We start from the raw sequence: 24,825 nt of genomic DNA, 5'->3' as shown, positions 1-24,825 counted from the left end.
AAAGAGAATATTTATATCCCCAAATTACAATTCAATACAAAGAATATGAAACTATAAAAGATGGAGAAAAAAAATCTAATATTTATTGGGTGAAAATCCAAAATGTGCAGTTTTGGCAACCAAATATGTCTTTCATACCAGGTCACGTGTCTTAGTCATGTTGACACTGGTCTACTACCAGGTCATGTGTCTTCTCAGTCATGTTGACACTGGTCTACTACCAGGTCATGTCTTCTCAGTCATGTTGACACTGGTCTACTACCAGGTCACGTGTCTTCTCAGTCATGTTGACACTGGTCTATTACCAGGTCACGTGTCTTCTCAGTCATGTTGACACTGGTCTACTACCAGGTCATGTCTTCTCAGTCATGTTGACACTGGTCTACTACCAGGTCATGTGTCTTCTCAGTCATGTTGACACTGGTCTACTACCAGGTCATGTGTCTTCTCAGTCATGTTGACACTGGTCTACTACCAGGTCATGTGTCTTCTCAGTCATGTTGACACTGGTCTACTACCAGGTCATGTGTCTTCTCAGTCATGTTGACACTGGTCTACTACCAGGTCATGTCTTCTCAGTCATGTTGACACTGGTCTACTACCAGGTCATGTGTCTTCTCAGTCATGTTGACACTGGTCTACTACCAGGTCATGTGTCTTCTCAGTCATGTTGACACTGGTCTACTACCAGGTCATGTGTCTTCTCAGTCATGTTGACACTGGTCTACTACCAGGTCATGTGTCTTCTCAGTCATGTTGACACTGGTCTACTACCAGGTCATGTCTTCTCAGTCATGTTGACACTGGTCTACTACCAGGTCATGTCTTCTCAGTCATGTTGACACTGGTCTACTACCAGGTCATGTCTTCTCAGTCATGTTGACACTGGTCTACTACCAGGTCACGAGTCTTCTCAGTCATGTTGACACTGGTCTACTACCAGGTCACGAGTCTTCTCAGTCATGTTGACACTGGTCTACTACCAGGTCATGTCTTCTCAGTCATGTTGACACTGGTCTACTACCAGGTCACGAGTCTTCTCAGTCATGTTGACACTGGTCTACTACCAGGTCATGTGTCTTCTCAGTCATGTTGACACTGGTCTACTACCAGGTCATGTGTCTTCTCAGTCATGTTGACACTGGTCTACTACCAGGTCATGTGTCTTCTCAGTCATGTTGACACTGGTCTACTACCAGGTCATGTGTCTTCTCAGTCATGTTGACACTGGTCTACTACCAGGTCATGTCTTCTCAGTCATGTTGACACTGGTCTACTACCAGGTCATGTGTCTTCTCAGTCATGTTGACACTGGTCTACTACCAGGTCATGTGTCTTCTCAGTCATGTTGACACTGGTCTACTACCAGGTCATGTGTCTTCTCAGTCATGTTGACACTGGTCTACTACCAGGTCATGTGTCTTCTCAGTCATGTTGACACTGGTCTACTACCAGGTCATGTGTCTTCTCAGTCAGGTTGACACTGGTCTCCTACCATTGCTTTAATGTATTGTTATTCTCATTAATATTGTTGTTGTAGTTGTTGTTAATGGTAATCCCATTTCCACTACTACTATTATTATTGCTGTTGGTCCCACCATTTATATATATAAAAATATATTTTATATATATAAAAATACATGTTTTTATTTTTCTAGATGTATACTTTGACAATGTGAGTAATAATGAACTTGCCATGTCAATAAAGTCAATTGAATAGAGAGAGAGAGAGAGAGAGAAAAGAGAGAGAGAGAGAGAGAAAAGAGAGAGAGAGAGAAAAGAGAGAGAGAGGGAGAGAGAGAGAAAAGAGAGAGAGAGAGAAAAGAGAGAGAGAGACAAAAGGGAGAGAGAGACAAAAGGGAGAGAGAAAGAGAAAAGAGAGAGAGAGAAAAGAGAGAGCGAGAGAAAAGGAGAGAGAGAGAGAGAGAAAAGAGAGAGAAAAGAGAGAAAAGAGAGAGAGAAAAGAGAGAGAGAGAAAAGAGAGAGAGAGCGAGAGAGGGAGAGAGAGAGAAAAGAGAGAGAGAGAGAGGAAGAGAGAGAGAGAGAGAGAGAGAGAGAGAGAGAGAGAGAGAGAGAGAGAGAGAGAGAGAGAGAAGGAGAGAGAAAGAGAGAGAGAGAAAGAAAGAAAGAAAGAAAGAAAGAGAGAGAGAGAGAGAGAGAGAGAAAGAAAGAAAGAGAGAGAGAGAGAGAGAGAGAAAAAGAGAGAGAGAGGGAGAGAGAGAAGAGAGAGAGAGAGAGAGAGTGAGAGGAAAGAGAGAGAGAGAGAGAGAGAGAGTGAGAGGAAAGAGAGAGAGAGAGTGAGAGGAAAGAGAGAGAGAGAGAGAGAGAGAGAGAGAGAGAGAGAGAGAGAGAGAGAGAGAGAGAGAGAGAGAGAAAAGAGAGAAAGAGAGAGAGAGAGAGAAAAAGGTAAAGAGAGAAAGAGAGCGAGAAGTCAGATAACTATTCTAATCAATACAGAAAGCCAGTAAGTTGCTTCAGAACAACTACTGGTGTGTGTGTTCATCTACTAACCGTCAGAGTGTATGACAGTGTGTGTGTGTGTCCATCTACTAACCGTCAGAGTGTATGACAGTGTGTGTGTGTGTGTTCATCTACTAACCGTCAGAGTGTATGACAGTGTGTGTGTGTGTGCCCATCTACTAACCGTCAGAGTGTATGACAGTGTATGACAGTGTGTGTTGCGTATAGCTCCCCCGGTTGGTTCGTATGACAGTGTGTGTGTGTGTGTGTGTGTGTGTGTTGCTAACCGTTAGTGCTGATGCAGCGTAGAGGCAGGTGGGACCATGTCCCGGCGGTGGTACAGGTGATGGAGGCGGGTCCATCGGGGGCGTAGCCCGGCTCACAGCCATAGGACAGCAGGGTACCAGGGGGGAAGGAGCCTCGGTTCGCCTCCGTCTGGTTCACCAGCTCCCCGTGCTGTACATCCAGAGGCTGAGGGCATCCTGAAGGAGACCGAGGGGTTACTTAGCGGTTTACATTTGATAGGCGAGAGGATAAGCGTCTCTGCGGAAGGAAGACCACCGGAGACGAGACATCTCATGGATCGGAAGGATTTATATTTCTGGGCTTTTCACAGTCTCAGAGGACGGATGTTGAGACTGCAGCAGAAACAGGGATTAGGTTAGTCTGAACGTCTGCTGTCACCTCAAATGTCTGCGAGGACTCCTTCTCTCCTGGTTAATATCTTTATAGTCTTGGTCGTAACAAAAAAAAAAGACTGGTGGCTCACTGAAGAAGAGAGGAAGGGGGACTGAACGGAGTTACAGCACTATAAGCCACTCAAAGACGCACACACCTGCCGACCACACACACACACACACACACACACACACACACACACACACCTGCCAACCACACACACACACACACACACACACACTGCCAACCACACACACACACACACACACACACACTGCCAACCACACACACACACACACACACACACACACACACACACACCTGCCGACCACACACACACACACACACACACACACCTGCCAACCACACACACACACACACACACACACACACACACACACACACCTGCCAACCACACACACACACACACACACACACACACACACACACACACACACACCTGCCGACCACACACACACACACACACACACACCTGCCAACCACACACACACACACACACACACACACACACACACACACACCTGCCGACCACACACACACACACACACACACACACAACCCAACCACACACACACACACACACACACACACACACACACACACACCTGCCGACCACACACACACACACACACACACACACCTGCCAACCACACACACACACACACACACACACACACACACACACACACCTGCCGACCACACACACACACACACACACACACACCCTGCCAACCACACACACACACACACACACACACACACACACACACACACACTGCCGACCACACACACACACACACACACACACACCTGCCAACCACACACACACACACACACACACACACCTGCCGACCACACACACACACACACACACACACACCTGCCGACCACACACACACACACACACACACACCTGCCGACCACACACACACACACACCTGCCGACCACACACACCTGCCGACCACACACACCTGCCGACCACACACACACACACACACCTGCCGACCACACACACACACACCTGCCGACCACACACACCTGCCGACCACACACACACACACCTGCCGACCACACACACACACACACACCTGCCGACCACACACACACACACACACCTGCCGACCACACACACACACACCTGCCGACCACACACACACACACCTGCCAACCACACACACACACACACCTGCCGACCACACACACACACACACACACACCTGCCGACCACACACACACACACACACCTGCCGACCACACACACCTGCCGACCACACACACACACACCTGCCGACCACACACACACACACCTGCCGACCACACACACACACACCTGCCGACCACACACACACACACCTGCCGACCACACACACACACACCTGCCGACCACACACACACACACACACACACCTGCCGACCACACACACACACACCTGCCGACCACACACACACACACCTGCCGACCACACACACACACACCTGCCGACCACACACACCTGCCGACCACACACACCTGCCGACCACACACACACACACACACACCTGCCTCACTAGAATACGGTGAGAACCACCTACCATTCCAACGGTAAACGAGCATCCCAGACACTGACCGTGGTTATTTTCAGGACTAACGACAGCGTGGTCTCCTTGATTTGACGGACTGTATGTGGCAGGATAAGTTGACATTTACACAGTTTCAACCAGGGAGACGGACATTGTGTCAAGTACAGCTGCAGGCACCTCTTTGAAGTTAATATAGAACATATTGTCTCTAAACAACATTCCTTCCAGAATGACTATCTTCAGTCGGAGAGAGAGAGATAACGAGAGAGATACTTTTGGTCCCATTCTGTCGAGCTGTTTAGGTATCTTTCCGCCCTGGCTGGCACAAATAGACGGTGTGTGTGTGTGTTGCTCCGCCATGGTCCATCTTCCTCTCTTATCTCCAGGGGGAGGTGCCTTGCTCAAAGGGCACAGTCTCTTCATCTTGTCACCATTCGGTGACTGGCCCAACGCTCTAAATTACGCTTGGCTACCTTCCGCCTGTCTCCTTCCTCTTGTGACAATTGACTGATTAATCGTCCGATCTTTGAGAGAGTCTTCATAATGTGGTCTTGGTGAATGATTAGCCAATGACCACATGCTGCAGGCAGAGGACTGCGTGTCTGTGCTCGACTGGGTGTGAGAGGTCAACAGAGGACAACCAGCACAACAAGAAGCTGCAGCGATAAATCCCATATTAGTTGAAGAAGCCTCCTACTGGCTTCGATTTGGCAGCTACAGCTTTACTACATAACGTCACACCATCAAATTATTTTCTCACTTAAAACTTGACGTGTTGCCAAGAGGACCGACTGTAACGAATAACAATTCTAGTCCGCCAAACGGGATGATGATGATGATGATTTTACTACAGTTAACAAACAACCTTGAGAAGTCACAGGCAGGTGATTTTTGAAAAAGCATGACACGAGGAGTAGTGTTATCCTTGCTAGTAGAAAACTCTACTATTGTCCTTGTTGCTTTAACAAGGTGTTGAAAGACATACACTAGTATGAAACAAACTAGTACATTATCACCACTGGCTGGCTAGAATTCATTAAGTCTAGTGTCTCTAGTACATTATCACCACTGGCTGGCTAGAATTCATTAAGTCTAGTGTCTCTAGTACATTATCACCACTGGCTGGCTAGAATTCATTAAGTCTAGTGTCTCTAGTACATTATCACCACTGGCTGGCTAGAATTCATTAAGTCTAGTGTCTCTAGTACATTATCACCACTGGCTGGCTAGAATTCATTAAGTCTAGTGTCGCTAGTACATTATTACCACTGGCTGGCTAGAATTCATTAAGTCTAGTGTCTCTAGTACATTATCACCACTGGCTGGCTAGAATTCATTAAGTCTAGTGTCTCTAGTACATTATTACCACTGGCTGGCTAGAATTCATTAAGTCTAGTGTCTCTAGTACATTATCACCACTGGCTGGCTAGAATTCATTAAGTCTAGTGTCTCTAGTACATTATCACCACTGGCTAGCTAGAATTCATTAAGTCTAGTGTCTCTAGTACATTATCACCACTGGCTGGCTAGAATTCATTAAGTCTAGTGTCTCTAGTACATCATCAAATAAAATTTATTTATAAAGCCCTTCTTACATCAGCTGATATCTCAAAGTGCCGTACAGAAACCCAGCCTAAAACCCCAAACAGCAAGCAATGCAGGTGTAGAAGCACGGTGGCTAGGAAAAATTCCCTAGAAAGGCCAGAACCTAGGAAGAAACCTAGAGAGGAACCAGGCTATGAGGGGTGGCCAGTCCTCTTCTGGCTGTACCAGGTAGAGAGGAACCAGGCTATGAGGGGTGGCCAGTCCTCTTCTGGCTGTGCCGGGTGGAGATTATAACAAAACATGGCCAAGATGTTCAAACGTTCATAGATGACCAGCATGGTCAGATAATAGTAATCATAGTGGTTGTAGAGGGTGCAACAGGTCAGCACCTCAGGAGTAAATGACAGTTGGCTTTTCATAGCCGATCATTCAGAGTATCTCTACTGCTCCTGCTGTCTCTAGAGAGTTGAAAACAGCAGGTCTGGGACAGGCAGCACGTCCGGTGAACACTGGCTGGCTATAATTCATTAAGTCTCTAGTACAAGCACATTTATATAGCGTAATCATTCTAAAAGTCACTGAATAGAGAGAAGAGAGTGAGGAAAGATGTGAGAGCCCCCCCCACCTCTCTCCCCTCCTCCTCCATCCCTCCACCTCCCTCCCACCCTCCATTTCCCTCTGCCTCCCTCTCCCCATCCCTCCATCTCTCCTCCTTTATCCCCCATTCCTCCGCCTCCCTCTCCCCCCTCTCTTCTCCTCCCACAATCACCCCCCACCTCCATCCCTCTCCCATCTCTATCCCCCCACCTCCCTCTCCCATCCCCCGCTTCCCTCTCTGCTCCTCCCACTCACCCCCCACCTTCTCCATCTCTCCGCTTCCCTCCTCCTCTATACCCCACCTACCCCCACTTCCCTCTCTCCCCTCTAGGTATGAATGTTAGCCTGCTTAGCTGATAATCAGGGTAATAGTGTAGGTAGGAACGTTAGCCTGCTTAGCTGATAATCAGGCTAAATAGTGTAGGTAGGAACGTTAGCCTGCCTAGCTAATAATCAGGCTAAATAGTGTAGGTAGGAACGTTAGCCTGCTTAGCTGATAATCAGGCTAAATAGTGTAGGTAGGAACGTTAGCCTGCTTAGCTGATAATCAGGCTAAATAGTGTAGGTAGGAACGTTAGCCTGCTTAGCTGATAATCAGGGTAAATAGTGTAGGTTAGCCATTCCATGTTTCTTTAGCTCATTTAAAGCAGTCGCTACATCCATTTTGGACTTAATTTTTATTTTACCTTTATTTTACTAGGCAAGTAAGTTAAGAACAAATTCTTATTTTCAATGACAGCCTTGGAACAGTGGGTTAACTGCCTGTTCAGGGGCAGAACGACAGATTTTTACCTTGTCAGCTCGGGGATTTGAACTTGCAACCTTCCGGTTACTAGTCCAACGCTCTAACCACTAGGCTACCCTGCCGCCCCATAATGATATGTATCTAGTGACTCTTAAAGAATGCAACTTATAAATGCCTCATGAGCTTAGTTCAACTGTCAGAACTCAAAATATAAGCTGTTTGTAAACAATGTCAATGTAAAAATACACACTATAAAGTCTGAAATCATGGTTAAAACTGTACTTGTTTAATATAATGGATGATCAGTCCTTGTATCCATAGCTCTGTCTGTCTACGCATTTGAGAGTGGTTTGATTTCTCGAGCACCATCCCTCAGCCGTTTACTGAAACGGGGCCGGGAGGACACTTTGTTATTGTTTCAACCTCCCCTTTAAGAATCACTTGGTCCATTGTGAGGGTCTAATACCCCAGTGTCTGATGGGACTTCAAAATAAAAGGGCACTGTATCATTCATTTAGTAGGTTCCAACGGGTCCTATGGAGAGAGAGAGAGGAGGGGGGGGCGTTAAAATCCTCTCTCCACCCAACTGTCACCAATAACAATGAGCTGAAAAAGAGGGAAAGAGAGAGAGAGAGGTGGAGAAACAGAGGCAAGAGAAAGAGAGAGAGAGAAGACAGAGAGGAAGGGACTGGGAGGGTCTTAGTCAGCTCCGGTAAATTGAAATTCTAATTATCCTTCATTACAAGCTGCTGGGGGCCAACTCAGATCACATTATTATAGTAATGCAGCTGCTGAGAGGCTACGGCAGGACAATGGACACCCAGAGAGAGAGATGGGGGGGGGGGATAGGGGTGGGATGGAGAGAGAGGGATAAATAGAGAGAGAGAGAGATGGGGGTGGGATGGAGAGAGAGGGATAAATAGAGAGAGAGAAATAGAGAGAGAGAAATAGAGAGAGAGAAAGAAATAGAGAGAGAGAAATAGAGAGAGAGAGAAATAGAGAGAGAGAAATAGAAAGAGAAATAGAGAGAGAGAGAAATAGAGAGAGAGAGAGAAATAGAGCGAGAGAGAGAGAGAGATGGGGGGATGGAGAGAGAGAAATAGAGAGAGAGAAAAATAAATAGAGAGAGAGAAATAAATAGAGAGAGAAATAGAGAGAGAGAGAGAGAAATAGAGAGAGAGAGAGAGAAATTAAGAGAGAGAGAGAGAAATTGAGAGAGAGAAATAGAGAGAGAGAGAAATAGAGAGAGAGAGAGAAAGAGAAATATAGAGAGAAATTGAGAGAAATAGAGAGAGAGAGAAATAGAGAGAGAGAGAGAAATAGAGAGAGAGAAATTGAGAGAGAAATTGAGAGAGAAATAGAGAGAGAAATAGAGAGAGAGAGAAATAGAGAGAGAGAGAGAGAGAAATAGAGAGAGAGAGAAATTAAGAGAGAGAGAAATAGAGAGAGAGAAATAGAGAGAAAGAGAGAAATAGAGAGAGAGAGAAATAGAGAGAGAAATAGAGAGAGGATTAGACTAAAGACTGGGAGGAAGATAACCCCTCTCCCTGGGTTGGTAAATATGTTTTGGTTGCTTTGTTAGTCTTTTGTTGTTGTTAGGTTGGAGTGGGTGGATGGTATTTTGTTGTGTTCCCATGCCTCCCTTTATCTCTCTCTAATCCAGGGATTTGAGTCAAGCCGGCATTATCAGAGAGCTAAACTCATTACACGAGACTGCAGGAAAGGAACAGAAGCTGAGGGGGTTGGCTCTATTGACAGTAGACTAGAGAGGTTGGCTCTATTGACAGTAGACTAGAGAGGTTAGCTCTATTGACAGTAGACTAGAGAGGTTGGCTCTATTGACAGTAGACTAGAGGGGTTGGCTCTATTGGCAGTAGACTAGAGAGGTTGGCTCTATTGACAGTAGACTAGAGGGGTTGGCTCTATTGACAGTAGACTAGAGAGGTTGGCTCTATTGACAGTAGACCAGAGAGGTTGGCTCTATTGACAGTAGACCAGAGAGGTTGGCTCTATTGACAGTAGACTAGAGAGGTTGGCTCTATTGACAGTAGACTAGAGGGGTTGGCTCTATTGACAGTAGACTAGAGGGGTTAGCTCTATTGACAGTAGACTAGAGGGGTTGGCTCTATTGGCAGTAGACTAGAGGGGTTGGCTCTATTGACAATAGACTAGAGAGGTTGGCTCTATTGACAGTAGACTAGAGGGGTTAGCTCTATTGACAGTAGACTAGAGAGGTTGGCTCTATTGACAGTAGACTAGAGGGGTTGGCTCTATTGACAGTAGACTAGAGAGGTTGGCTCTATTGACAGTAGACTAGAGGGGTTGGCTCTATTGGCAGTAGACTAGAGAGGTTGGCTCTATTGACAGTAGACTAGAGGGGTTGGCTCTATTGACAGTAGACTAGAGGGGTTGGCTCTATTGACAGTAGACTAGAGGGGTTGGCTCTATTGACAGTAGACTAGAGGGTTTGGCTCTATTGGCAGTAGACTAGAGAGACTAGAGAGGTTGGCTCTATTGACAGTAGGCTAGAGAGGTTAGCTCTATTGACAGTAGACTAGAGAGACTAGAGAGGTTGGCTCTATTGACAGGCTAGAGAGGTTGGCTCTATTGACAGTAGACTAGAGGGGTTGGCTCTATTGGCAGTAGACTAGAGAGGTTGGCTCTATTGACAGTAGACTAGAGGGGTTGGCTCTATTGACAGTAGACTAGAGGGGTTGGCTCTATTGACAGTAGACTAGAGGGGTTGGCTCTATTGACAGTAGACTAGAGGGTTTGGCTCTATTGGCAGTAGACTAGAGAGACTAGAGAGGTTGGCTCTATTGACAGTAGGCTAGAGAGGTTAGCTCTATTGACAGTAGACTAGAGAGACTAGAGAGGTTGGCTCTATTGACAGGCTAGAGAGGTTAGCTCTATTGACAGTAGACTAGAGAGGCTGAGGGGGTTGGCTCTATTGACAGTAGACTAGAGAGGTTGGCTCTATTGGCAGTAGATTAGAGAGGTTGGCTCTATTGACAGTAGACTAGAGGGGTTGGCTCTATTGACAGTAGACTAGAGAGGTTGGCTCTATTGACAGTAGACTAGAGGGGTTGGCTCTATTGACAGTAGACTAGAGGGGTTGGCTCTATTGACAGTAGACTAGAGGGGTTGGCTCTATTGACAGTAGACTAGAGGGGTTGGCTCTATTGACAGTAGACTAGAGAGACTAGATCGGTTGGCTCTATTGACAGTAGGCTAGAGAGACTAGAGAGGTTGGCTCTATTGACAGGCTAGAGAGGTTAGCTCTATTGACAGTAGACTAGAGAGACTAGAGAGGTTGGCTCTATTGACAGGCTAGAGAGGTTAGCTCTATTGACAGTAGACTAGAGAGGTTGGCTCTATTGACAGTAGACTAGAGAGGCTGAGGGGGTTGGCTCTATTGACAGTAGACTAGAGCGGTTGGCTCTATTGACAGTAGACTAGAGCGGTTGGCTCTATTGACAGTAGACTAGAGCGGTTGGCTCTATTGACAGTAGACTAGAGCGGTTGGCTCTATTGACAGTAGACTAGAGAGGTTGGCTCTATTGACAATAGACTAGAGAGGTTGGCTCTATTGACAGTAGACTAGAGGGGTTGGCTCTATTGACAATAGACTAGAGAGGTTGGCTCTATTGACAGTAGACTAGAGGGGTTGGCTCTATTGACAGTAGACTAGAGGGGTTGGCTCTATTGACAGTAGACTAGAGAGACTAGATCGGTTGGCTCTATTGACAGTAGGCTAGAGAGACTAGAGAGGTTGGCTCTATTGACAGGCTAGAGAGGTTAGCTCTATTGACAGTAGACTAGAGAGACTAGAGAGGTTGGCTCTATTGACAGGCTAGAGAGGTTAGCTCTATTGACAGTAGACTAGAGAGGTTGGCTCTATTGACAGTAGACTAGAGAGGCTGAGGGGGTTGGCTCTATTGACAGTAGACTAGAGCGGTTGGCTCTATTGACAGTAGACTAGAGCGGTTGGCTCTATTGACAGTAGACTAGAGCGGTTGGCTCTATTGACAGTAGACTAGAGAGGTTGGCTCTATTGACAATAGACTAGAGAGGTTGGCTCTATTGACAGTAGACTAGAGGGGTTGGCTCTATTGACAGTAGACTAGAGGGGTTGGCTCTATTGACAATAGACTAGAGAGGTTGGCTCTACTGACAGTAGACTAGAAAGGCTGAGGGGGCTTTTACTAGGCAAGTCAGGTAAGAACAAATTCTTATTTTCAATGACGGCCTAGGAACAGTGGGTTAACTGCCTGTTCAGGGGCAGAACGACAGATTTTGTACCTTGTCAGCTCGGGGATTTGAACTTGCAACCTTTCGGTTACTAGTCCAATGCTCTAACCACTAGGCTACACTGCCGCCCCAAAGGCTGGCCTGTGCTTCTGGTTAAACCAGGCGAGGAAATGACGCAACGTTCCCCTCTCGGCTCGCTGCTCCAACGTATAACATGTACAAATGTAACAACTGGAGACTCAGAAGGGTCTGCATCCCTGCTCGACACCACAGATAAATTATATTTTAAAAACTGACGGGAGGAATAGATGAGTGAGGGCTGAGTGAGGGCTGAGTGAGGGCTGAGCGAGGGCTGAGCGAGGGCTGAGCGAGGGCTGAGCGAGGGCTGAGCGAGGGCTGAGCGAGGGCTGAGCGAGGGCTGAGCGAGGGCTGAGCGAGGGCTGAGCGAGGGCTGAGCGAGGGCTGAGCGAGGGCTGAGTGAGGGCTGAGCGAGGGCTGAGTGAGGGCTGAGCGAGGGCTGAGTGAGGGCTGAGCGAGGCTGAGCGAGATGCTGAGTGAGGGCTGAGTGAGGGCTGAGTGAGGGCTGAGTGAGGGCTGAGTGAGGGCTGAGTGAGGGCTGAGCGAGGGCTGAGTGAGGGCTGAGCGAGGGCTGAGTGAGGGCTGAGCGAGGGCTGAGCGAGATGCTGAGTGAGGGCTGAGTGAGGGCTGAGTGAGGGCTGAGTGAGGGCTGAGTGAGGGCTGAGTGAGGGCTGAGCGAGGGCTGAGCGAGATGCTGAGTGAGGGCTGAGCGAGGGCTGAGCGAGATGCTGAGTGAGGGCTGAGTGAGGGCTGAGCGAGGGCTGAGTGAGGGCTGAGTGAGGGCTGAGTGAGGGCTGAGCGAGGGCTGAGTGAGGGCTGAGCGAGGACTGAGCGAGGGCTGAGTGAGGGCTGAGCGAGGGCTGAGCGAGGGCTGAGCGAGGGCTGAGCGAGGACTGAGCGAGGACTGAGTGAGGGCTGAGTGAGGGCTGAGTGAGGGCTGAGCGAGGACTGAGCGAGGACTGAGCGAGGGCTGAGTGAGGGCTGAGTGAGGGCTGAGCGAGGGCTGAGCGAGGGCTGAGTGAGGGCTGAGTGAGGGCTGAGCGAGATGCTGAGTGAGGGCTGAGCGAGGGCTGAGTGAGGGCTGGTAGGTGAAGCGGACATTATTGGACCGGTGCATACAAGAGACTCGTTGCTGTTGCTTTAAATGTTTTAACTGAATTTATGAGCAGAACTGGATGTATAAACATTTTATAAAACAGGTGCCATCTGGTTCTTTAAAACTGGTAGGGTTGAAACGTGGTGGTTCGGTATATTACAGAGGTTCCGGTATATTGCCGTGGTTCCGGTATATTACAGAGGTTCCGGTATATTGCAGAGGTTCCGGTATATTGCCGTGGTTCCGGTATATTACAGAGGTTCCGGTATATTACAGAGGTTCCGGTATATTGCCGTGGTTCCGGTATATTACAGAGGTTCCGGTATATTACAGTGGTTCCGGTATATTGGCGTGGTTCCGGTATATTACCGTGGTTCCGGTATATTACAGAGGTACCGGTATATTACAGAGGTTCCGGTATATTACAGAGGCTCCGGTATATTACCGTGGTTCCGGTATATTGGCGTGGTTCCGGTATATTGCCGTGGTTCCGGTATATTGCCGTGGTTCCGGTATATTACAGAGGTTCCGGTATATTACCGTGGTTCCGGTATATTACAGAGGTTCCGGTATATTACCGTGGTTCCGGTATATTGCCGTGGTTCCGGTATATTACAGAGGTTCCGGTATATTACCGTGGTTCCGGTATATTGCCGTGGTTCCGGTATATTACAGAGGTTCCGGTATATTACCGTGGTTCCGGTATATTACAGAGGTTCCGGTATATTACCGTGGTTCCGGTATATTGCCGTGGTTCCGGTATATTGCCGTGGTTCCGGTATATTACCGTGGTTCCGGTATATTACCGTAGTTCCGGTACATTACAGAGGTACCGGTATATTGGCGTGGTTCCGGTATATTACCGTGGTTCCGGTATATTACCGTGGTTCCGATATATTGGCGTGGTTCCGGTATATTACCGTGGTTCCGGTATATTACAGTGGTTCCGGTATATTACAGTGGTTCCGGTATATTGGCGTGGTTCCGGTATATTACAGAGGTTCCGGTATATTACCGTGGTTCCGGTATATTACCGTGGTTCCGGTATATTGCCGTGGTTCCGGTATATTACAGAGGTACCGGTATATTGGCGTGGTTCCGGTATATTGTCGTGGTTCCGGTATATTACAGAGGTACCGGTATATTACAGAGGTACCGGTATACATAGTTTGACCTCCTGAGGGTTGACTGGCTCAAAGTAGAGGAGAGATTGACTGCATCACTACTTGTCTTTGTGATTGCCGTGATAAAGCCCTGACCTGTCTGTTTAAACTCCTAGCACACAGCTCAGACACCCCATACCCCACTAGACGACATGCCACCAGGGGTCTCTTCAACAGTCCCCGTGTCCAGAACAGACTCAGAGTACTACATGACGACATGGAACTCCTCCACATCAAGTAAAATCAAGTGAGCAGTAAAATCTGATTTAAAAACAAACAACCCCTCATGACAACATGGACTGTTTACACACACACACACACGTTCATACTTGTCCTCCCCGTGGGGATCGAACCCACAGCCCTAGCATTGCAAGCTCCATGCTCTACCAACTGAGATACACGGGACACCATTGTAATATCGTAACACTTTAACTGTACATGAAATCATTTCTTGTATTTTTTTTTAACTGCCTGTTCAGGGGCAGAACGACAGGGTTTGTCAGCTCGGGGGTTTGAACTTGCAACCTTCCGGTAACTAGTCCAACACTCTAACCACTAGGCTACCCTGCCGCCCCGGCTATAATGTAGGGATCATCAACTAGATTCAGCCACGGGACATTTTTTTTCTTGAGTGGCTGGTCAGGGGGCCGGGAACATAATTACAAATAATTTTGTTGCCTGCAAACTGACCACAAGAAGCACAAACAGATATAACGTTTGACTAAAACATACTAATTTCAAACCTCAGACAGCAGCTGGGGCCTGAGTCATGAGTCTGAAGGGGATCTGTAGCTGAGAGAGAAGAGAGAAGAGACAGACAGACAGAGAGAGAGGGACAGACAGAGAGAGCGGGAGACAGACAGACAGCCAGAGAGAGCGGGAGACAGACAGACAGACAGCCAGAGAGAGCGGGAGACAGACAGACAGACAGACAGACAGACAGACAGACAGACAGAGAGAGCGGGAGACAGACAGAGAGAGAGCGGGAGACAGACAGAGAGAGAGCGGGAGACAGACAGACAGACAGCGAGAGAGAGAAGCAGACAGATAGGAGAGCTGGTGGCTTAATGTGCTCTAGAAAGGCAGAGAAAGGTATGAAGGGAGAGAGAAAGAGAGATTGAGCAATTGAAAAAGGAACATGCTGTGGGGAGAAAGTCATGCTCCTTACAGACAGGCCGATGTATCCATAAGGGAGAGAGGAGAGGGATTATGGGGCAGTACGTCTGAGCACACTGATACAGACCAGTCAGTCTGGCTGCCAGACAACGAAGGGTGGTGTGTGTGAAACCTAGTCGGTGTGTGTTAGGTTGAGCTCTGTGTGTATGTGTGTGTGTGTTAGGTTGAGCTCTGTATGTGTGTGTGTGTGTGTTAGGTTGAGCTCTGTATGTGTGTGTGTGTGTGTTAGGTTGAGCTCTGTATGTGTGTGTGTGTTAGGTTGAGCTCTGTATGTGTGTGTGTGTTAGGTTGAGCTCTGTATGTGTGTGTGTGTGTTAGGTTGAGCTCTGTATGTGTGTGTGTGTGTGTGTGTGTGTGTGTGTGTGTGTGTGTGTGTGTGTGTGTGTGTGTGTGTGTGTGTGTGTGTGTGTGTGTGTGTGTGTGTGTACACACTAGGGATCTGACTATGGAAAACAATACAATTTGTTTTCCGTTAAAACTATAAGAAAAATGACAAAAATTCCAGATAAATTCACAATGCCGCTGCGCTGCTACCAGAGACGGTTTGGGTCTCACCTTTACGTCCCCTTTCAGATGAACCTTTACTACCATTACTGTCTCCTCAATTCACCTCGCAGTGTCCTTCTCATTTAACTTCTCAGAGTATTACAGGACTTCGCTGCTGTCGCTGGCCTCTCTCTGAGGCCAACGATGACGTAGTGGTGGGAGAGTCAACTGCCAAAATAATTGATCACCTGACTCCTTGCACTCCGACACATACTTTAAGAAAGGCTGGGCTAGGATATTCTACACGCAACAGACTTGAACACACACTTGCATCATTAGTGAAGAAAAAGAGCGAGCGAGCGTGAGGGAAAGAGAGGAGGACGCAGGCGGAAGGAGTCGTGAGCATATGTCTTGGTAATCTGTGTGTATGTGGACGTTAGGGGGTTTAAACGTTAAGAAACTAGGATCCTTAACCGTAAAAAAAAAATAATAATAATGTTTGCACACCTCGCAAATTACACCCAAATAGCCTAAAGTAAAGCCTCTTCCTCTCTGGTTTAATTTAAATGAGGACTTACCCCAGGCCTTTATAGCATATCGTCGAGTTCGACTTTAAAACGCAGAACATAATGTTTTGTGAAAACTGCATTGCGATTTCTAAATTTGGTGGGAAAATATCGCTTTTCAGATTTTTCTTACAGTTAAGGATCCCAATTTTGTTGAAACATTTGAAATGTTGAAACATTCATCACCCCCCCCCCCCCACCCCACCCCACACACACACACACAAACGTAGACACAATCTTCCTTCCCGTGTTAGTCTCGTCATTGTTTGACCTTCCAACAACAGCTGTTTGTCAGAACCACAGTTGAAGGGAACCAGGCTATATAAAAGTCATGTTCCAGAGAATTCTAATTTCCACTGTCAGCTCTCTTCCATCACACACACACTCCAGCCCTGCTCATCACACACACACACTCCAGCCCTGCTCATCACACACACACACACACTCCAGCCCTGCTCATCACACACACACACACACACACTCCAGCCCTGCTCATCACACACACAGCTCATCAAACACACACACAAGGTCTAAGCAGGACTGATTTATTCATCCCGCTGCCGCCTTGCATACCACTGTCACCCGCTACCACAAGAACTGGTCTCGACCCAACCGCAGTCCTGTCATGGTATTTCAGGTATATATATATATATATATATATGTGACACAGCTCACCTGCCAGGCATGGGCCTAGCAATTTTACACCCTATAGGCAATATGCACAAAAACAACTGAAGAACTAGGTTAAATTACCAGAGAATCTCACCGTGGCACATTAGATTAGGCTATCGGTATTCCTGGGCTATATCAGCAGATAGGACACAGCCTACCTTTTAGGAGGACGATTTGAGGACAGAGACATAAAAATAAATAAATATATATTTGATTTGAAATGAAAAAAGATAACTGCCACGTGATTCGCCGCAGCATAGGCTGCCTACTCGGTTTCATTGAGGCCACACAAATACTAGATATCACAGGCCCTCCCTTTAGAGCGCTGAAATGAACAATGCGTTTTAACTAGGAGGCCAGCCACCTGTCTGCAGTCTATTGTCTCCTTTCACTACAGAAGATCACTGAGCAGGCTGACGCTGAATAGGAGAGACGACTCAACTCTCTCTACCGAGGTCGATTATGGATGAGAGGTCAAGGGCTTCCCTATAGTCGGGCTGACCCGCTAACTAAAAACACACAGGCACGCACACACACTCTCTAGGAGCAGATGGGCCTGGTACGTTTTGGTAGGGGGGAACAGAGAGAACAGGGAAAGCCCCCCCCGACCAGCTGGAAGGCAGACATTTCTTACTCTCAGCTCCAAACAAAGAGAGCAACCTATGTCATACCAGACCCCCCCCCCCCCAACACAGAGACCAGAGCGTGACAGACCCCTTCACAAATTACACCTCTCCTGTTCAGTTTCAGCTGCTTTGTTCAACACACTGCATTCCATTACACTGCATGTGTTCTGTTCAAAACACAACTGTCTGTCCGAGAGTTACCAGGCGGCTGTTCGAGAGTTACCAGGCGGCTGTTCGAGAGTTACCAGGCGGCTGTTCGAGAGTTACCAGGCGCCTGTTCGAGAGTTACCAGGCGCCTGTTCGAGAGTTACCAGGCGCCTGTTCGAGAGTTACCAGGCGCCTGTTCGAGAGTTACCAGGCGGCTGTTCGAGAGTTACCAGGCGGCTGTTCGAGAGTTACCAGGCGGCTGTTCGAGAGTTACCAGGCGGCTGTTCGAGAGTTACCAGGCGGCTGTTCGAGAGTTACCAGGCGGCTGTTCGAGAGTTACCAGGCGGCTGTTCGAGAGTTACCAGGCGGCTGTTCGAGAGTTACCAGGCGGCTGTCCGAGAGTTACCAGGCAGCTGTTCGAGAGTTACCAGGCGGCTGTCCGAGAGTTACCAGGCGGCTGTTCGAGAGTTACCAGGCAGCTGTTCGAGAGTTACCAGGCAGCTGTCCGAGAGTTACCAGGCAGCTGTTCGAGAGTTACCAGGCAGCTGTTCGAGAGTTACCAGGCAGCTGTTCGAGAGTTACCAGGCGGCTGTTCGAGAGTTACCAGGCGGCTGTTCGAGAGTTACCAGGCGGCTGTTCGAGAGTTACCAGGCAGCTGTTCGAGAGTTACCAGGCGGCTGTTCGAGAGTTACCAGGCGGCTGTTCGAGAGTTACCAGGCAGCTGTTCGAGAGTTACCAGGCAGCTGTTCGAGAGTTACCAGGCGGCTGTTCGAGAGTTACCAGGCAGCTGAACAGTTCAAAAAATCACGTGCAAGATTAATAGGTCAGCTAAGCGAAGCTTAATCATTTATTTGGGTGTTATACTGAACAGCATATGAGGCTGTGTAGGGTCGTTTAGTGGCAGTATCTGCCTGGGGGGCCAGAGTAGGTTCTGATGTCCCCGGGGAGCTCAAAAGGGGTTGACAGTGACACACGATCTGCTATCTACAAGCTGGCCTCACACTGCAACAGTTGGTGTGCTTTTCTGTGTGCGTTGCTGTGTGTGGGGGCGTTGATGTATCCTCCAATGTAACTGTCATCCAGACTCTGACCCTGCCTGACCTTTCTCTGTTACTAAATATGGACCTAACAATGAGGTCAGACTCGGGCTTCACTTCTTCCCCCACTTCCTTTTGGCAATGTAAACATATTTGTCCCATGCCAACAAAGCCCTTTAAATATAATTTAATTGAGAAAGATGAAATGGGGTCATTTGTTTAGGACAGTTAAACACAGTAATGTTAGCCTGTTATCTAAATGAGCACAAAGTGTTCTTCTCTACCATGCTGGACATAAGTATGGACAACACACACACACCACACACCACACACACACACACACACACACACGTTTGTTAAATGATTTTTAGTTGCTTTGGCAAAGTAAATATGGAATGTCAACAGCATGTGGACATTATATCCAGGATGCTGGCCATTTGTCTAGCTAAATGTTACAGTATGCTTCATACATACAAGATGGTGATGAATGATCCATGTCATCATTAGGTCAACTCTGCATGAGTGTGGCGTTAGACTACGCTGTGTCCTGATGCGCACCAGTCTGGCTGTCAGTTCGTGCCCGAGGGCAACTTCCTCCTCCATCCTACACCCTCGTAGTCAGGCAGCCATGTTGGGAGATAAGCCTGGTCACGTTGGTGAAGTGGCCACACCTTGTCTCACCTCCCTGCTCTGACTTTCACAAAGCTTCACTACAGAGAGCTGGCTCGTCATTCATCACCCATTGACTAAGGTCAGTGACAGGTTAACTAACAGCACTGCTTCAGTGTGGTTGTAAACAGTGGACCTTAGACCTTCCTCTTTCCTAGCTGTAGAAAGTGAAGAGAGAGGAGTTAAAACACTCCGGGGTTGTAAGGAGAAAACACACCTGAGCTGAGAAAAGAGAAGTCAAAACACAAGAGCCGTAATCCCCCGCAAACAGCACGAAACAGACTGAACACACGCAAAAGAAACTAAGCAAGTGCTAAAACAGACAGACAGACAGACAGACAGACAGACAGACAGACAGACAGACACAGAGCCACACACACACACACAGAGCCACACACACACAGAGCCACACACACACAGAGCCACACACACACACACACACACAGAGCCACACACACACACACACAGAGCCACACACACAGAGCCACACACACAGAGCCACACACACAGAGCCACACACACAGAGCCACACACACAGAGCCACACACACAGAGCCACACACACACACAGAGCCACACACACAGAGCCACAAACACAGAGCCACACACACACACACACACACACACACACACACACAGAGCCACACACACACAGAGCCACACACACACAGAGCCACACACACACAGAGCCACACACACACAGAGCCACACACACAGACACACACAGAGCCACACACACACACAGAGCCACACACACACACAGAGCCACACACACACACAGAGCCACACACACACACACACACACAGACACACACACACACACAGAGCCACACACACACACACACACAGAGCCACACACACACTCCACTCTCACTAATGACTTTCCAGTGATCTAGCTGAATGTGGGCTCCGTCCAACTCCAACACCCTGCTCAAACATTTATTTGTCCTCACATTTCAACAGAAGCAGCATACTGGTTTACTCCTTCTCTCCTCCCTGAGTAGGGCAGGCTGGAGGGGCTGAGCCTGGAGGGGCTGAGCCTAGAGGGGCTGAGCCTGGAGGGGCTGAGCCTGGTGGGGCTGAGCCTGGAGGGGCTGAGCCTGGAGGGGCTGAGCCTAGAGGGGCTGAGCCTGGAGGGGCTGAGCCTGGTGGGGCTGAGCCTGGAGGGGCTGAGCCTGGAGGGGCTGAGCCTGGAGGGGCTGAGCCTGGAGGGGCTGACTAACAGGTCTTTAGGGGGATGCCTTGGAAGGAACAGGCAAAACACCACCTGGTTTACAGAACAGAAGACAAAGGCCATTGTTTCCATCAGGCTTTGTTTACTAGATAGGCTAGTGGTTTCGGGTTAGACAACTTCCTGTATGAGGCTGAGAAAGAGAACAGAAAACTGAACAGACTGAGCCAGAACAACACTGTGGTTTTTATATATATATATATATATATGATCCCACCTGCCTGCCTCTGTAGTTATCGTGAGAACGACAACGTTTAGAAGAACACATTCGGGGACCACACACACACACACACACACACACACACACACAAAATGTCATGTTAACGCAGGATTCTGTTTTTCACACAGAAATGACAAAAATCTGTACTTGCAGATGTAGAATGAGTCTTATTGTAAATTCGGCTCGGCTTCAGTCAGGTTTCATGCTAAATATCAGGAATTTAAAAAAATGGGCAAATTTTGCCCTTCTCCACTCAGATAAAATAACCCTTGTTCTCATCTCGGCCAATTAAATTCCACCATTCAGAAACTATTCTCCCATGTTGTTTTTCCTCCAGATTAACTTCAAATCAAAACAGTAGTAAAATGGAGCTTGCTGAATTCGTTCTATGATAAACAGTAGAAATATGATGGCCATGCATAGTTTCTGCAAAAAAAATACCTAGCTTTTTCCATAAGCAGCTACGCTCTGCCGATGGTGTTGCATAAATGTATTTTGAGTGGAGAAAAACTATGGTTTCTCACCCTTGAGTACTCGATTGAAGCAACAACAACAACAAAATAACTTTTGAATATCACACACAGTTGAAAGAAAGAAAGAAATGCTGATTTGTTGATGTCTGCATTTTGAAAATGTAGATTTCTGAAGGCTAAGGCTCACGCAAACACAAAATGTACCGTTTGTAAATGTAGCCCCTGGCTCTCCGCAAAATGGTGCCGTCTGCTTTGCTCAATATAAGGAATTTGTAAAGATTTATACATTTACTTTTGATACTTAAGTATTATTTAGAACTAAATAATTTCAGACTTTTACTCTAGTCAGTATTTTACTGTGTAACTTTCACTTTAACTTGAGTAACTTTCTATTAAGGTATCTATACTATTACTCAACTATGACAACTGGGTATTTTTTCCACCACTGCTTATGGGATATGCGTTTTGTCAGATTCCACAAGGATTCTTCAGTTGTGGACACTACATCCCTCAAGTCACCTTGATTTAGCACCTGTGTGTGTTTTTACTAGTTTATTTATTAAAAAATATTGAGTGAACTCCATGACAGTAGCTAAAACAAGGGGCTATAGCAGCACACAAGCAGACTACAAATGCATGCTGGGGAGAAATTGGAGCGGGCGAGGAGGTCGTGGCCCCAGCCTTTAGGAAACTCGCTCTGCACTCTGCGCCAATACGCTGAGACACAGTCCCAGATATCTAGGGCATGGCTGGTCTTGACATTTTCCTCTGCCGTGTGGTCAGAGCCAGGCAGCCATCATGACGTATAGCCTAGCATACACTCTCTAATTATCAAAGTTCCTAGACTAGCCCGAACTTCTCTTTTTCACAATAATCATTTCACAACTTAACTGAAGACAAAACGTCTTATACAAGAGGTATTCACACAAAGAGAAACCAAAGTGTTTCCAAAACCAACGCCAGCAGCCTGTTCAGGCCGAGACAGCCCTCAGCAGCAGAAGTGAGAGCTCATCAGCGGTAGAAGTGAGAGCTCATCAGCGGTAGAAGTGAGAGCTCATCAGTGGTAGAAGTGAGAGCTCATCAGTGGCAGAAGTGAGAGCTCATCAGTGGCAGAAGTGAGAGCTCATCAGTGGTAGACAAAGGAGCTGTGAGATTCGTACGAAGCCAAGAGAAATGGAAAACAATCCGATTCCAAACAAGAACATGCTTTTGAGACAGAGGTGTGAGATCAGTTATGGGAATAAACCATCCACTGTCCTCCTCCACATCCCAGTTCATCCCTAACCCTAGCATCATATCCACTGTCCTCCACATCCCAGTACATCCCTAACCCTAGCATCATATCCACTGTCCTCCACATCCCAGTACATCCCTAACCCTAGCATCATATCCACTGTCCTCCACATCCCAGTACATCCCTAACCCTAGCATCATATCTACTGTCCTCCATATCCCAGTTCATCCCTAACCCTAGCATCATATCCACTGTCCTCCTCCACATCCCTAACCCTAGCATCATGTCCACTGTCCTCCTCCACATCCATAACCCTAGCATCATATCCACTGTCCTCCACATCCCAGTACATCCCTAACCCTAGCATCATATCTACTGTCCTCCATATCCCAGTACATCCCTAACCCTAGCATCATATCCACTGTCCTCCTCCACATCCCTAACCCTAGCATCATATCTACTGTCCTCAATATCCCAGTACATCCCTAACCCTAGCATCATGTCCACTGTCCTCCTCCACATCCCAGTACATCCCTAACCCTAGCATCATATCCACTGTCCTCCTCCACATCCCAGTTCATCCCTAACCCTAGCATCATATCCACTGTCCTCCTCCACATCCCTAACCCTAGCATCATATCTACTGTCCTCCATATCCCAGTACATCCCTAACCCTAGCATCATGTCTACTGTCCTCCTCCACATCCATAACCCTAGCATCATATCCACTGTCCTCCTCCACATCCATAACCCTAGCATCATATCCACTGTCCTCCTCCACATCCCAGTACATCCCTAACCCTAGCATCATATCTACTGTCCTCCTCCACATCCATAACCCTAGCATCATATCCACTGTCCTCCACATCCCTAACCCTAGCATCACATCCCTAACCCTAGCATCATATCCACTGTCCTCCACATCCCAGTACATCCCTAACCCTAGCATCATATCCACTGTCCTCCATATCCCAGTTCATCCCTAACCCTAGCATCATATCCACTGTCCTCCTCCACATCCCAGTTCATCCCTAACCCTAGCATCATATCCCTAACCCTAGCATCATGTCTACTGTCCTCCTCCACATCCCTAACCCTAGCATCATATCCACTGTCCTCCTCCACATCCCAGTACATCCCTAACCCTAGCATCATGTCTACTGTCCTCCTCCACATCCATAACCCTAGCATCATATCCACTGTCCTCCACATCCCTAACCCTAGCATCACATCCCTAACCCTAGCATCATATCCACTGTCCTCCTCCATATCCCAGTACATCCCTAACCCTAGCATCATATCCACTGTCCTCCATATCCCAGTTCATCCCTAACCCTAGCATCATGTCCACTGTCCTCCTCCACATCCCAGTACATCCCTAACCCTAGCATCATGTCCACTGTCCTCCTCCACATCCCAGTACATCCCTAACCCTAGCATCATGTCCACTGTCCTCCTCCACATCCCAGTACATCCATAACCCTAGCATCATATCCACTGTCCTCCATATCCCAGTACATCCCTAACCCTAGCATCATATCCACTGTCCTCCATATCCCAGTTCATCCCTAACCCTAGCATCATGTCCACTGTCCTCCTCCATATCCCAGTACATCCCTAACCCTAGCATCATATCCACTGTCCTCCTCCACATCCATAACCCTAGCATCATATCCACTGTCCTCCTCCATATCCCAGTTCATCCCTAACCCTAGCATCATATCCACTGTCCTCCTCCACATCCCTAACCCTAGCATCATATCCACTGTCCTCCTCCATATCCCAGTACATCCCTAACCCTAGCATCATATCCACTGTCCTCCATATCCCAGTACATCCCTAACCCTAGCATCATATCCACTGTCCTCCATATCCCAGTTCATCCCTAACCCTAGCATCATATCCACTGTCCTCCATATCCCTAACCCTAGCATCATATCCACTGTCCTCCACTCCTCTCTTCCCCTTAGTTTGTTCTGGACCAGAGGTGAGCCATTTCCCCTTACACACACACACACACACACACACACACACACACACACACACACACACACACACACACACACACACACACACACACACACACACACACAC

General features: G+C 47.7%; 1 protein-coding gene across 2 annotated transcripts in view; it reads right to left on the bottom strand.

The window, feature by feature from the left end:
- susd6 (sushi domain containing 6) overlaps nt 1-24,825 on the bottom strand; it is a 74,040-nt gene that overhangs the window by 12,770 nt on the left and 36,445 nt on the right. Inside the window, exon 3 of one of the 2 annotated variants that reach the window (XM_064991664.1) lies at nt 2,748-2,942. The exons of the other annotated variant lie outside the window; for it this stretch is intronic. Within the exon in view, the coding sequence (XP_064847736.1) occupies nt 2,748-2,942 (195 nt within the window). The remainder of the gene's footprint in view (nt 1-2,747; nt 2,943-24,825) is intronic. 2 annotated transcript variants of the gene reach the window in all.

Source organism: Oncorhynchus masou, chromosome 16, assembly GCF_036934945.1.
Source record: "Oncorhynchus masou masou isolate Uvic2021 chromosome 16, UVic_Omas_1.1, whole genome shotgun sequence".
In the NCBI taxonomy this organism is placed as follows: Eukaryota; Metazoa; Chordata; class Actinopteri; order Salmoniformes; family Salmonidae; genus Oncorhynchus; species Oncorhynchus masou.
Note: the sequence above shows the minus strand (reverse complement) of the source record. Positions and strands in the feature narration are given on the sequence as shown.